General features: G+C 31.9%; 2 protein-coding genes across 2 annotated transcripts; both read right to left on the reverse strand.

Annotated features, from left to right (window-relative positions):
* Nucleotides 1-2,312: 2,312 nt before the first annotated feature.
* HELRODRAFT_65227 (hypothetical protein) lies at nt 2,313-2,486 on the reverse strand (the record flags this gene model as incomplete). The annotated part of the gene is made up of 1 exon (XM_009021250.1): nt 2,313-2,486. A coding segment is annotated over one exon (174 nt), but the record flags the coding sequence as incomplete, so codon positions are not given.
* Nucleotides 2,487-11,566: 9,080 nt separating this feature from the next.
* On the reverse strand, nt 11,567-11,782 carry HELRODRAFT_65959 (hypothetical protein; the record flags this gene model as incomplete). Its single annotated transcript, XM_009021251.1, has 1 exon — nt 11,567-11,782. The coding sequence occupies one exon, from the start codon at nt 11,780-11,782 to the stop codon at nt 11,567-11,569; it is 216 nt and encodes a 71-aa protein (XP_009019499.1).
* Between the last annotated feature and the right edge of the window lie 4,722 nt (nt 11,783-16,504).

Below are 16,504 nucleotides of genomic sequence, written 5' to 3' on the forward strand. Positions count from 1 at the left end.
AAAAAATGTTCTAATAAAATTAAATGTAAGGAGAAAAACCATTGAGTAAACGTTGTCCATTGAAATATATAATGTAATTTAAATAAAATAAAGTTGGTAATATGTGGTTAAATTAAATTTAGTTACATGAAAATGCAATTTATAATAGAAAAATCCAATCCCACTGCTTAAATGTAAATACAGCATATTTAAAAAATTTTGGTCAAGAACAAGAACTGTCTGAGTCACATTGCTAATATGAGGAAGTGAGAGAGAGAGAGAGGGGGGAAAAGGAGAGAGAGAAAAAAAGGCGTGGTGTGTGTTGGTGTGTGTTGTGATAAAACAACTTAAAAAAAACAAAGACATTATTTTGCCAAATTTTTGTTCATTATCGGATAATTGTGATGATTGTTTTACGTGGAAACTCTCAAACCATCAAATTTAAACATTTTTCTAATTGGTAAGTAAAATGACTTCAATATAAATGTGTTTATCTGATTTAACGATTCTTCAAGATTTTGTTACATCGTTATTCAAGTTTTCCTTACCGGATGAATCGTCAGTTTGTTACATTGTTACTCACATTACACTTATTCAAATTTTACACTACTTACATTGCATACTTATTCCAGGTTTTACACTACTTAAATTACATACTTATTCAAATTTCACACCACTTACAAGATGAAAAACACATGCATTCAGGTCTCAACTGGAAAATCAATGTGGTTTTCTGGTGAAGCAACCTTTACATTATTTTCAGTTTTCAGTCTTTCACATTTTCTCCACGAGATATAGAAACTTGCGGAATAAAATATGGCTGCAAGTATTCTCCAAAGCATTGTGATTCCGTGCATACCCAGTCTGTATTTTGAGTTGTCGTACGCCAAGCAGGAACCAACGGCGTCACTGCACGATGATGTTTGCCACAAGATGCATGCCCAATCTATCAGTTGAATCTAACAACGGAGAAGGAGTGACTGAAACAAATTTTATTTTAAAATTAAATTCTGTGTTTTGGACAAGCATGGATGTGTTTTAAAATGACCTCAGTTGAGATTTTATAAGTTTTACAGGTTTAAACCGTCATACCAAAATATTAAATGCAACATTATATATTTTGAACAAAATAGTAAACAAATGTTTTAATAATTTTAGTTGAATATAAGGAGATTTAGGAATGAACTGTCACTGACTTGCTAAACAAATTAAAATCAGCTGGACTCCTAATGCCATCCACGCACCTGTTACTAAAAAAAACTTCTAGGGCGCTTTTTTAATAGCCTTCGTCCAAAAAACACTGCTTATAAAGAAGAGACAAACATGAACAAAATAGCTATTGAAGCATTTGTACACGTAAACAAATAAAATTTTCGATTTTCACACACGTAATAAAGAGCAACACGGCATTTGTAGTTGCGACAGTGGACTGTTTCAAAATGGTTGCATGAAAATTTTTCAATCCAGCTGTTAACTTTGTATGGGAACTAATAAATAATCATTTTTCATGGAGCGTATGTACCCACGCGGGTACATCATTTTACACTATTTGATCAAACATGAATGAGTCATACTGTTACGTTTGAACATCGGAACAGCAATCTTAAACTAAACTCTGTTAATAATTTTGAGCCGTTAGCAATAGCTGAAATCTATGTTTGCATTGACTCAACTTCTGTTGAATCCATGACATTTAGAAATTAGCATGGAAAAAACAGACAAGTTTATGAAGTAAGGATATGAATTATGTAGTTGGATATCACCAGCGAATTCTATGCTAAATAGAGTTGTGCTCACAAACAGCCATCTATATAACAAATAATAAGGGTAGAAACTACGATTTCTTGTGGGCCGCCAAAATCAATCGGCTCATTATCCGACAATAAATCATTAAAAACGCTTGTTGCGTGCGTCTCTGCAAAAAGGTTCAAACTAACTAAAAATTATTCCCAAAATCCACAGAATTTCAGTGCTATCCAAAAAAAACTACAGGTTAAGCCTTGTAACTTTTATTGAGAAAATTTAATAAATCAACATTGTTAAGATCAAGAAAATATTCAAATATAACAAATTTTATTATTGGAAAAGATTAACATTAAATCTAATGACTTACTTGAGAACTATGTTTGTGAAGGTAACAGAGTATATGTTATTGACGGCAAAAAAGCAAACCAAACCGATAGAATACAAGATGAGAATGAGATTGCAGGAGTTGTTACAATATCCAGTTTCAGCTGTATGTGGTTCATTGCTTACACACGAACAATTACTGTATATCTATTGTTTCATCATTTATAATTAGATCAGAAAATTATTATTTCGTATTCATTTATTTATATATTAATTAAAAACAAATGGATAAACATGCTAACCGATGATCCGTTGTTTGCGTAGTTCGTGCATCCGGCATGGCACGGAGATATATACCAGACATTGTCACTGCCACATACGGGATCAAATGAATCCAAGGGACACGAACAGTTTTCATTGCATTTTTCGGTAAGACTAACGCTTCAACAAATACAAATGTTCAGCTTTTCTATACATCATTACAAAATTTGGATAAACTTTTTTTATTTAATAAGCCATTACGCTCCATGTATATTTAAACATCTTATGAAAATTAGTTTTTTTTATTAAAAAAGATGATTATTGTTTAAAAACGATGCCGGCACAAATGAAACCAGTGAAATAGAGAAAAAAGAATTTTAATGCATCATGATAACATCATTAATGATGGATACCCACACTAACTTTCAATAGAGTTATAAACTCATCTAATGAGCACAAAATGTTAGAGCCTTCTTTGTTTGAAATTAAAAAGTTCTTCATACCAAATTATTATGAAATTCTAAGGAACCATCGCAGCGCCCGCTCAAATTAATCCACAATTGTTCACGATGTCTACTGACAGTGCCATTTTTTAGCAACCCAAACTCAAAAAAGCTGTGCAAGTACACAGTGGAATCCTCCAATATTGACATTTGTTTCATGTTGTTGTGAGTCATTTGCTCCGAGCATTCGAGTTCTGTTTATGTATGCTAGCATAAATGTTTGGTATTCAACACTTCCAAAACATTTGATAGATATAACAAAAAAGAGAAGCCGCAGATTTGGAGTACTTCGGCCAATCCCGTTTTTCTCACTCGTTTGGTAATATGCGGTAAAACATTTTTTTGGAACAATAGCGTTGATGATCACTATACATTTAAACAGACCCTGATAAAGTGAAAAGTTAGAATCATTAATGGTTTCAACTGGTAGACGCTGCACAAAATGTTGTCGTAGCTCATAGGAGACAGTCCAATCGAAAGGATACTCAGTACTGTGTGCAAAAACTTGATTATCTGTTTCGGATTGACAGACCTAAGCCTGAGTGGAAAACGTTGTCGAGATGGTATTTGTCAGCATCAGAAAACTCTAAGAGATTGACGGCAACCTGAAATTGAGATGACAGCATACTTGATGATGTGGAAGCATTGCCAGCGCACTGATGAAAAACACTATTACCAGCAAAAGTTGAAACTTGAAAAGATATGTAGTTTCTGGCATTTACCAACAATATTTTAAACATCAATTTCTTTATTGTTTTTTTCTTTATTGCCCTATGGGCCTTCTTCTTATGTGCACTGCTAACAGATAAAATAGCGTCTGTTTAGTAATGTTAACGGGCAACCATAGAAATTACGTAGATAATTTTTATCTTTTCAAACGCTTCCTAGTGCAAATGTTACTTTTAAATGATCAAAAACTATCTTTTAGATGTGTTTAAGTAACATTTTTTCTTATAAAATTAATCAAACAAATATAAAAAGTTAAAAAAATTTAAACTAGTTATATTTAGTTGTAATTTAATTGTAATATGAGTTACCTGAGTAAAGCTTTGATTAGCGCGGTTTTGTCGTCACACATTAGTGTATCTTGCAATTGCCAGACAAAACCGCTTATAAGATATCATCACATTTAAAAACGCGCTAAAAATTATGTAGAAAATTTAAAAGTCTCTTTTAAAAAGAGGCCCTGGTTTTCGGCCATGTTACCCCAGCCTAAATCCGGCACTCTCTATTAAGAGTTGAAACTTATATTAAAAAATGTATTAATTGGTGTAATGAAGATTAAAAACATGTTGTAATTAATATTGAATGGATTTTAAAATTAATGAAATAATGAAAGTAAATATTTTCATCAATAGATACGAAAATGTTTTTGGAGTTTTGATAAAAAAAGTTATTTTCAGTTTGGTTTTAAGTTATAACTTTTAATATAATCGATATTTTTTTGAATTTTCATTTTTTTACTTTTTCAAGTACAGAAAAACATCAAACGCTTGTGTTAATATTAAATTAATAAGCTCCTAATAAGAAATATCTGACAGCACGAGTGCGCGCCAAATACATTTTCAAAATTATAACCTATTTGTGAAATCGGAGTAGCCATGTGGAAACACTTCATTGGGACATTGGAGCAACATGATAGCCAGCATTATGAACAAATTAGCAACAGAAGCTACACATACAAATGACAAGTTTTTGGTAACTCCAGAATCGACGGAAGGTTTCAACCTGCCGCTTATGATACCTCCGATATATGAAACTATTCCACAGGCAAGAGAGGGGATCATGACTGCAATAATTATTATTTGAAGTGTAAATTTGAAGTGAAAAAGTTATTGTAGTTAAAAATTTTATTGGACCTCAACGCAGTCAGATGAAAATATTCCTCAACGTATTTTGGCAAGTAAGCGTAAAATGTTACGACGTAGCAATCAAAAGAACTTCCAACTGTGGTCAGCACATAAATTGGATTGCGAATCAGTCTTCCTAGTGCTGCATGCAAATCTGGAGATAATGTTGACAACAATTTTAATCGTAAAGAGTAAAATTTCAATAAATTAAAATTGGCAAACCTTTAAAGTCTTTTTTGTGATATTTTGGCGCGCCTTGTTTGGTGGATTCAGATTGGTCGTTCAGACATGCATTCGTTTCTTCATTTGCTAAATTAATTTTTCGCGCTTTGGAAAAATCTGAAGATGACGTTGACAAAAATTTTAATCATAAAAATTAAAAAACCTTTCAAATCTTTTTTGTGATATTTTGGTGCGTCTGGTTTAGTGGATTCCGATAGGCCGTTCAGACACACATTCGTTTTTTCGTTTGCTAAATTAATTTTTTGCGCTTTGAAATTATCGAATGATTGAGGCAGAAAAAATGACGGAATAGATATTATAATGTTGATGATGAAACAAATGACGTATCCGAGCCACCATGCTCCGATCCACTTTGGATGACTTGGTGTCAAGGAAGTGTCTGTTAAAAACAGTTTAATTTTTATATTTTATTTATAAGTGAGATTTAAAGTTAAAACAATAAATGTAATATTTTAACTTGTCAAACTGGTGTGCAGAGTCAGAAAATAGCTTCCTATGGCAGACGATATGATGGGCGACAAGAACCTCAACAAAAACATGCAGCCTGGATGTAGATGTTAATAATAAATATTTGTTAGCTAGAAGAACCAAATGTTTAAAATTACGGAACCTATTATTTTGGAAGCAGTGTGGACAGGCAGGTTGTCGTCGAGGAAAGAAAATCCAACGGTCCACAAGCATGCTCCAGCTGCGCCATGCAACACTTCAGGCACGATGAACATCACGAGAGCCACGTAGTTTGGACTGACATCCATTACATCTTCGTTATCACTAGAGCAGAAACCAACTAAACTTTTATTTGCAAGCGATGATACCGTGCACATATGCATTTCATAACGTTGATCATTTTGTTCAACATTATTTATTGCAGCAATTTCCTCGTTGTTAACACTGTCTTCATAAATAAAATGTGGCAACGTGTATAGAAAACCACAGCATCCAGTTAGCAGCATGCAAATTGCAAATAAACGAACGTGGTGGTTGGGAGTTATAAAAAACGATACTGAAATGGCGCTGCTCACGTAACCAAGACTGGCAATAGTAACTACAATGCTGCTCAGTCAGCTAGACAGGTTATAGTTATTTTCCAGTGTCGTCAAAACAGAAGCAATATAATTTCCTTGAAAGCTATGAGTGAAGCTGAAGATTAAGTAGAGAATAATGAAGCTCCATATATTCTTTCGGAAACTTTTGAGCATTACGATGACTCTTTGACAAAATGTCATTGGTTGATGTCTAACATTATTTCGAATGTTATCCATTCCTAAAATATGTTTAACAAATTGATAATGATACAGAATTCGTCATCGAATGTTTAAAACTGCAATGTTTGAAACATTTGTTCATTCTTTATTTTAAGTTCAATCTTTAATATACATTAAAAATCAAAGTATGCGACCAAAGATTTTTAAAATTTTGAATAAACCAAATAAATTTTCAACAATTTTTATAGCCTCTTTTCGTACTTTTTAAGACATCCAAAATTTCAAGACTTATTCTTTATTGATTTTAAGCGATTACAAAAAATTGGAGCAAAGCCTTTTTCTTTTAAATATTTTCATAGATTTTTAAACGTTCAGAATAAAATACAAAATAGAATTAACGCAACCTTTCGCTGAAGAAGTTAAAACACATATGTCATCGTCACGCAGGTGCGTAAATAAAACGATTGGAAACAGCTGAAGTAAAAATGTTAATGATCGTAATTGTCGACATCACCTGCTGTCCAGAGCCAGACTAACAGTGGAGTATCAACTCGGGAGGTGTCTTTGTTATTTTTGTTTGAAACGCTCTACATAACGAATCATACGACAAAACAAATATCAAAACACATCTCCCCTACACACACATATGCACACACACACATATGCACACACACACACATATGCACACATGCACACACAAACAAACACACACGCACTCAATTGATGACAACTGGTAAAATCCTCAATGGCAACCCAAAATAATGTTTTAAAACACCAACTTCACACATCTCGAAATTGTAGAAGCCGTCTTCAGAAACATTGACATCAAGAAACCAACAATTAACATATCACAAAAGATGTTAACATCACTTCTAACTCGATGCATAACTACTAACCCCAGCAAAGAGCATCGATGAGAACGAAGAATAAACACTAAAAAACTTCAATATACAAAGCTACTTTCCTCCTTATTCAAACTAATTACATAGACATCATCTGCACTGAAGATAATTTATTTCAATCGAAAAATGTCTATTTAAAAATATATAAATATAAGATTACTTAGATACAAATGTAAAAGGAACATATTTATATAAAATATGAATAAATAAATATACCATTATATACATTTGAAACAACATAATAGAGCTGTGAAGATATATTCAACTAATTAAAGCTGGTTATACGTTTGAACGAGGATACAAATAAATTGATATGTATAAGAGACACCACTCTCCGTTAAAATTTCATTAATCATCAAATAAAACTGCAAATACGCCAGCTATTAAACACGTAGGTACATAAATAAATTAGTCGATACATTTTTTACTTTGTTTGTGGTCATCTTTTTCTAGAATTAAAAATATTTAATATGTGAAATGTTTGTTTTAATATTTGGCATAAATATGCATATTTAACTTTTTACGTGCGTGTGTGTGGAGGTGTGTGTGTCTTTGTGTGTTAAGTGTGTGAAATGCAAATGATAGAATTTACAATTCTTCAGAAAACTTTTTGAACATATGTATTTAAACCGATGCGTTGAAATTAAAGATGCGTTTCAATAAGGAAAGATGTGATGTCTCAAAAACAATATGAAATATTTGTTTTACCAACTGGCAGATGTTAAGTTCATCTGGAAATTAATGATCATTCAATCACTCGCATCATTTCATCTGAAAATTTTTTAAACTTCAATCAGCCGAAAATATTTTCTTCACATCAAATATTTACACACATTCATACATGCCGACATTCGACTAACGGCTTACGTGACCTTTAGGGCAGGAGAAGCAGGACTACTGCCCCATGGCCTCCAAAATGAGGTCTCCACAAACAGCAAACATAACGTTTTTTGAATTTACATAGCCAATTTTTGAGGTGGCGATCTAGAGGGGGGGCAATGATTTCAATATAAAGCAGTTTTAAAAATATGCCGAACGAGCAAGCAAACAAAATGTGTCAATTTTTTAAACCGTTCATCATATGAATCTTGTCATAAAAATTGTAAATTAAGTGAGTAGGGTCCTCCACTCCATCTTGCCTTAGGGTTTCCACAACTCCAAATTTGGCCTTGCATACGCACACAGTACAAAAGTTTTAAAAAGCAATCACCTCCATCTGGAACAAATTTGAGGTCATAAAGTGTGAATTTGCTGCTGGTTCCAGCTTCGTGCCTGCACACAGGTTCCTCTAATGATGATGTGACAGGACCAACAGTTATAAACATCTTGCCTGTCTCTTTTAAGAACTTTTGTTTCTATTTCTTTTAAACATTTGAGATATTTTTAATTGGAGTTGTTACGTACGTATGTATACAAACACACACACACACACACATACACACACACACACACACACACACACATACATACAATAAAACGCAATGCAATTCATTGCACAACGACGATTTTCATCTGCTCTTAAACACTAAATTTGATATAGCTGAAAATAAATATTAATATTGAACTTCAATGGGTAGCCGCCTTATCAATGCGTTTTTTTCTATTAAATTAACGTAATTGTTCAGTATTCAAATTTAAGCAGTTTCACTTATCAAGCGTGCTACTCAAGTACCATAAAATGTACGACCTCCAACTGGTTTGCAACAACCATTTTCACCGCTAATTAGACGCTACGTTGTATAAATTAAGACTCATGACAATTTTCAAACCATTTGTTTAAAAGAAAAAAAGAAATGGATTGAAAAAAATTTTAAACGTTTTTGTTAAGTTTGTAATTTGTTCACAAATTTTCGAGTTAATTATATGTAGAGAAAAAAATCCCAAGAATTATAATAAAAACCAAATCCCACCACCCAAATGTAAATACAACAAACAGACAAACAATGAATATGATGATAAAAAACTGAAAAACAAAACAAGCAGATATTAAAACAATGTATTATTATTATTATAATAATATTATATAATAATAATTATTATTATTATTTGAGTATATGTATAGCGCCATTTATAAGACCAGAGGTTTTTTCTGATATTTTCTGATTAAGATGGCTTTGAAAAATGTTTATTTAAATGACTGTTTAGAAACAAATTAATAGATAGAATTTACCTAAAACTAAAGGTAACTACTCAACGAATCAGCTTTTATGACCAACACCTGCATCTAGGTGCTGGGGTTAGAAAATGAGAATACGTTGTATTCAAAGTTTACTTTTATACAAACATTACATACATTTTCTTATTAAAATAAACATACAGGCACTACATTAAGGAATAAAATATGCCTTTAGGTTTCAATTTTACTAGGGGATGCAACGTTTACCATTTTTTCGGTTCTCAGTTTTTTTAATTTTTTCCACGAGATATATAAACTTGCGGAATAAAATATGACTGAAATTATTTGCCAAAGCATTGTGATTCCGTGCATAACCAGTCTGTATTTTGAGTTGTCGTACGCCAGGCAGGAACCAACGGCATCACTGCACGATGATGTTTGCCACAAGATGCATGCCCAATCTATCAGTTGTCCATATAACAACGGAGAAGGAGTGACTGAAACAAATTTTATTTTAAAATTTAATTCTGTTATTTTGAAAGGAATTTTAATTTGGAAACATGTAGTTTTTTTAAGGCTTTAACAGGTTTTAACCGTAATACCAGTATTATGTTGATGGTGACCAAATTGAAAAAATGTTGAAACCAAAGATTATTTACTAACTTGCTATAGAAATTGAAACCAGTTGCACGCCTAATGCTAAAGATTTGTCTTTTTCATCCACGCACCTATTTATTATTATTATTAGTAGTAGTAGTAATAGTAGCAGTAGTAGTAGTAATAGTATAAAAAAAATTTAATATTAGTAGTAGCAGTATAAAAAATTTTGTTGGGCGCCCATTTAATAACATTTCAAAAAGCGCTGCTTATTAAACATTTGTAGGACAAGTAAATTTATGGATTAGGAATATAAGTAGTTGGATATCATCAGCAAAATCGTGGCAACTAAAATTGTGTCTCACAAGCTGATGCTAAACATAATAAACTTTAACAATCTTAACAATGGCTCTTGTACGCCAAAACCTATTTGTTATAAATAAAAGTTAAAGTTTTATTACACACTTCCAAAGTTCAGATGAAGTACAAATTGACATAGAATGTTCTAGTAGACGACAATGTCTTATATCCTGGCTGGCGTTGTTTAAAAAAATTATTAAACAAGACGTCATGTAATTAAATACTAACAACTCTTTCATTGACTTTGGACATAAATATAAACTTAAAATCGGACGGTTATTGGATGGGTTGTTAGTGTCTAAAATTAGATTAGTTGAACGTGACCTGGAATGTTATTTTTTATTGAAATAGACTGAATACGTGAAGAAGAATGGTTAAGTCAAGTTGGATTATAAAACCTTTTTTGTGCAATTCAATTTGAGGAAAATTCAATTATAATTTTCCGTAAATTGTCACTTGTATATTCACAAAAGCAAATTATGTGTGATTAACTGATACTTTAAATGATTCAATCTTGAAAACAAATAAATTTAAATGTCAGTCTTGTTGGGAAATTTTAATAGACCATTTTTTGAGTCTCTATATAAGATGCAGTTGATTACTTTTCGTAATTTTTTATGGAATTTTTTGTATAACCTTTGGCACTGATATATTTAACTTACTAGAAAATGCTTTCGAGCATCAACAACAAAGGAAGCATTATTTTATATTTTATTTCAAATTTGTTATACTTTTTAACTGACTTGTATTCAGCATTATGTTGCTTAGTGAACGAGACAGTACGAACGACATTCAATGTTATACAATGAATGAAATGAAACAACTTAGTCTACTGTTGACCACGACTTGTAATAAATAGATATAGTCATAGCTACATCAAGATGATAGTCAGGTGCCTCAAGAATAAGAAAGCTGAGAACAAGTTCAGCTAAATAATATTCATCCCAATCGTTTCAAAACAGACAAACGCTTTTCTTCCAAGACAATGGAACGGGCAGGAGACAAAAATTTCAATATAACTTAATACATAAACAAGACAACAACAAAATATCCGACGATAGAATAGAATAAAAAGCTTGATGTTACCATCAAATCGAGTATGGAAATTTACCCGAATAATAAAGTCAAAGTATTGACAATTTGGAGGCTCGTGCAAGGCCAGTCTTTTCACCTGATAACAATTTAACCAGCATGGTTTGGAGGCAATATATGCTGAAATAAAACAAATTTTAAATAATAAATTAAATGACAAAATATTACTTGAGAACTGCGTTTGTAGCGGAAACACTGTATATGTTATTGACCGCAAAAAAGCAAACCAAACCGATGGTATACAAGATGAGAATGAGATTGCAGGAGTTGTCACAATATCCAGTCTCAGCGGTTTGTGGTTCATTACTTACGCACGAACAATTACTGTATATCTATTTTTTCATAATTAAAAATTTGATCAGAAAGTTAATATTTTATATTCATTTAATTATATATTAATTAAAAAAAAATGGATAAACATGCTAACCGATGATCCGTTGTTTGCGTGGTTCGTGCATCCGGCATGGCACGGAGATATATACCAGACATTGTCACTGCCACATACGGGATCAAATGAATTCAAGGGGCACGAACAGTTTTCATTGCATGTTTCGGTAAGACTAAAACTACAATGAACAAAACCTCTAGATTTATTATAAATCATCACGAAAATTTTTCATCGAACTTAGATATTAATTACTTTTTATTACAGCAAAGTGACTTTCATTTGATGAGCGCATTGCGATAAAACTGAAAAATTCAATCAATTAGCACAACGTTACAACATTTTCCTTTGGAAATAAACACTTTCTTTACAGCAGAAACAATTTCCGTTTTTTAAAAAATTCATCATAACAACCACTCGAATTATTTTATTATTAATCAGTCAGGATGTCAACTAAGAGCGATCATTTTCAAAAGGTAGGAATGGAAAGAAAAAACTTTTGACGAATAAAGTAAAAGACCATCGACACACACACACACACACACACACACACACACACACACACACACACACACACACACACACACACACACACACACACACATATTCTTCTTTGTCACTATTTACTATTCACTATTCAAAGAAGAATATGATGCTATCGATGAAGAAAAGGAGACCAAAGAAGATGACCAGCCAATAAAGAAACCTGATACCTAATTCGCATCAAAGTTCAATTTTATAACACCAAATTTAATTTTTAAAACGTCAAAGTTCATCTTGACAAATTCAATATTTCCCTATATATACAGCAAGGAGCACTGATGATGATTCATTCGGAATCGAAATATGGCCTTATTTGCAGCATGAATTCGAAAAATAAGTTTATTTTGAATTTTAATAAACTAAATGTTCACCAAAAAACTTTAGTGAGAAAAATCGAAAAAAACGAACTACAAACATATTAACGCCAAACATTCTGTAGAATTTATAGAATATTGTAAAAATTATGGTCTATTACCAACATATATATATATATATATATATATATATATCAACATATATATATATATATATATATATATATATATATATATATATATAAAATATATACATAATTATGTTGAAAAAATGAGTATGAAGTATGAGTGAAAATAGTTGATCTGTCATCAGATACATCAGCCAGTACGAGTACCTAAAGTACACCATCTCCCAACCACTACCAAAGGTATATTTTTGTGAACACCTAAGTCGTTTTAGACTAGAATCTTTTCGTCCCTTGTGAAACTCATTAGTAGCACAAGTTAAAAAAAACAGCTTAGTGCAATTTTTATCTAATTAGGTAAAGGCTATTTTCACTCATACTTTTTCATTTTTCACTTTTTTTACCAGATTCCCTAGCGACTAAAATAAGTTTTTTTGAATTACCAAAAAAACACATTAGTTTGCTACTTTATCTAATTAGATAAGAATTGCACTAAACTTTTACTCTAACCCTGGCTATTAATGAGTCTCACAAGGGACCGAACACGTCCAAGTTAAAAACAGGTTAGGTTTTCCCAAAAATGCCCCTTTGGCCGAGGTTAGGAGAAAATGTACTTTACGTACTTGTAATAGCCAATGTATCTGAAGACATTATAAATAAGTAATGAGTTCGGGCTAGAACCAAATTCTAAAAAAACAAGTCTACGCCAAATAAATTTTCAAATTTGTAACCTATTTGTGAAATCGGAGTAGCCATGTGGAAATACTTCATTGGGACATTGGAGCAACATGATAGCCAGCATTATGAACAAATTAGCAACAGAAGCTACACATACAAATGACAAGTTTTTGGTAACTCCAGAATCGACGGAAGGTTTCAACCTGCCGCTTATGATACCTCCGATATATGAAACTATTCCACAGACAAGAGAGGGGATCATGACTGCAATAATAATTATTTTACAAAGAGTAAATTTGAAAAAAAAAGTTATTACAAATTTAAAATTAATTGGACCTCCAATGAGACTTGCCATCCACGCCGTCAGATGAAAATATTCTTCAACGTATTTTGGCAAATAAGCGTAAAATGTTAGGAGATACAAATCAAAAGACATTCCCAGTGTTGCCAAAACATAAACTGGATTGCAAACTAGTCTTTTTAGAGCCATAAAAAAATCTGAAGAAAATGGTGATAACGATTTTTATTGATTGCACAAAATTTTCATGACTTAAAAATTAACAAACTCTTCAGATCTTTTTTGTGATATTTTGGTGCGTCTGGTTTAGTGGATTCCGATAGGCCGTTCAGACACACATTCGTTTTTTCGTTTGCTAAATTAATTTTTTGCGCTTTGAAATTATCGAATGATTGAGGCAGAAAAAATGACGGAATAGATATTATAATGTTGATGATGAAACAAATGACGTATCCGAGCCACCATGCTCCGATCCACTTTGGATGACTTGGTGTCAAGGAAGTGTCTGTTAAAAACAGTTTAATTTTTATATTTTATTTATAAGTGAGATTTAAAGTTAAAACAATAAATGTAATATTTTAACTTGTCAAACTGGTGTGCAGAGTCAGAAAATAGCTTCCTATGGCAGACGATATGATGGGCGACAAGAACCTCAACAAAAACATGCAGCCTGGATGTAGATGTTAATAATAAATATTTGTTAGCTAGAAGAACCAAATGTTTAAAATTACGGAACCTATTATTTTGGAAGCAGTGTGGACAGGCAGGTTGTCGTCGAGGAAAGAAAATCCAACGGTCCACAAGCATGCTCCAGCTGCGCCATGCAAAACTTCAGGCACGATGAACATCACGAGAGCCACGTAGTTTGGACTGACATCCATTACATCTTCGTTATCACTAGAACAGAAACCAACTAAACTTTTATTTGCAAGCGATGATACCGTGCACATATGCATTTCATAACGTTGACCATTTTGTTCAACATTATTTATTGCAGCAATTTCCTCGTTGTTGGCACTATCTTGATAAATAAAATGTGGTAACGTGTGTAGAAAACCACAGCATCCAGTTAGCAGCATGCAAATTGCAAATAAACGAACGTGGTGGTTGGGAGTTATAAAAAACGATACCAAAATGGCGCTGCCCATGTAACCAACATTTACAATAGTAACTACAATGCTGCTCAGCGAACTAGACAGGTTATAGTTATTTTCCAGTGTCGTCAAAACAGAAGCGATATAATTTCCTTGAACGCCATGAGTGAAACTGAAGATTAAGTAGAGGATGATAAAACTCCATATATTTCTTCGAAAACTTCTGAGCATTACGGTGACTCTTTGACAAAATGTGGCTTGTTGATGTTCATCATTATTTCGAATATAATCCATCTCTAAAAATTGTTTTTTGATTTTTTTAAAGAATTTAAACTAATGTACTTTTTTAAATTATTTCTAAAAGATTAAAAAAATGCTAACAATTTTTTTTAAACGTATTCGTAAGTTTAAATGATCACAAAAATTAATTTATGCATTTTTTAAGCTAATTTTAATTATTTTATAATAAATTAAACTTCCAATTTTTAAATTTTCCATTTTCTATTTAATAAATTGGATTTATTTTATTGTTATTAAAATATTAAACATTGTTTTAAGTTTTGGCATTTAAAAAAATTTGGTCTAAAATAAACCATTTAAAAATTTGTATTGAATTTTACATAATCGACACAGTTTGAATCAAAGAAGAGATTTGACCTCGGTGTTGTCGATATTTGATTTCAAACAAACGTCTGAATCCGAAAGATACAAAACAAAATGACTTTATATTATGGACTTTCATTGAATAAATCAAATGCGTAAACTTTCTTATGCATCCAAACTCGTGTTAAAATAATCTTTAATTTAACAAAAGCAAAATGACAAACCAAATAATTTGGATAACTCATCCAAATTATTTTTAAATATTTTCAAACAACTTCAACTAATTCAAAAGCAAATGAAATTGACTCAGAATAAAATATAACTGTACCATTCTTAATGATAAAGTCAGAGTAAGTGACCAACGGATAAATTTAGTTAAGTCGTTTAAAGATTTTAATTCCTAAATATAGGGGACAATTTTTGAAATTTGCTGAAACAAATATTCGACGTTCACATTTGAAGCATAAGGACCCTACATCTATGTCATACACAGTTAAAAGTCGGATTGCCGATTTATCGGATCAATCACTTATTTGGACCGAATCATCAGGAATGAAGCCAAAATGTATTCAGCAAGCTTTATTTAGTATTTTTAGCCGGTTAAGCATTGAATGATTGCATTCAGTTATTTTTGTATGGTATTATTAGATAAGTTTTTGTTTTAAAATGACACGTTATATGTTTTAACAACTAACAGCGGATAAAGGGACCAGTAGCGAAATTGCACTCTGATTATAAAACGAATGATTAAAATGCCCCACCGCGAAAGTCAATCCCTCACCAAACAATCGTTTCAACCTTTTAACAAATGTTTCTATCGTTTTTGTCAACTCTGTAAATGAATAATTCATCGGACATTTGAAAATTCATCAATTCCAAATTATTTATAAATGATGTCAAAGCAACTATAGCAAGATATTATGAATACTGGAAACTTTTTATAAAAATATTGCAAATATAACTCAGCATGAATTAATATTTACAAACAAGTTGTATCAAATTATTACTTAACCTGAAATACATGAACGAAATCGAAAAAACACCTTTCTGTATAGAGATTAAAACACAAATGTTATATTATCGCGAAGATTTGCCGATGAAATGGTCGGAAACAGCTGAAAATAAATTTATTTAAGACCATAATTGTCAACCTCATCTGCTGTCAAACGCAGGCCCACCATTTCGTAGGGCAGCATGAACGCGCTGCAAAACATCTACACCAAAAATACAAGTGAATATCAAAAAACCAAAGTGTGTGTGTGGTGTGTGTGTGTGTGTTGTAGTTT

This window comes from Helobdella robusta (genome assembly GCF_000326865.2).
Source record: "Helobdella robusta unplaced genomic scaffold HELROscaffold_3, whole genome shotgun sequence".
NCBI classification, from domain to species: domain Eukaryota; kingdom Metazoa; phylum Annelida; class Clitellata; order Rhynchobdellida; family Glossiphoniidae; genus Helobdella; species Helobdella robusta.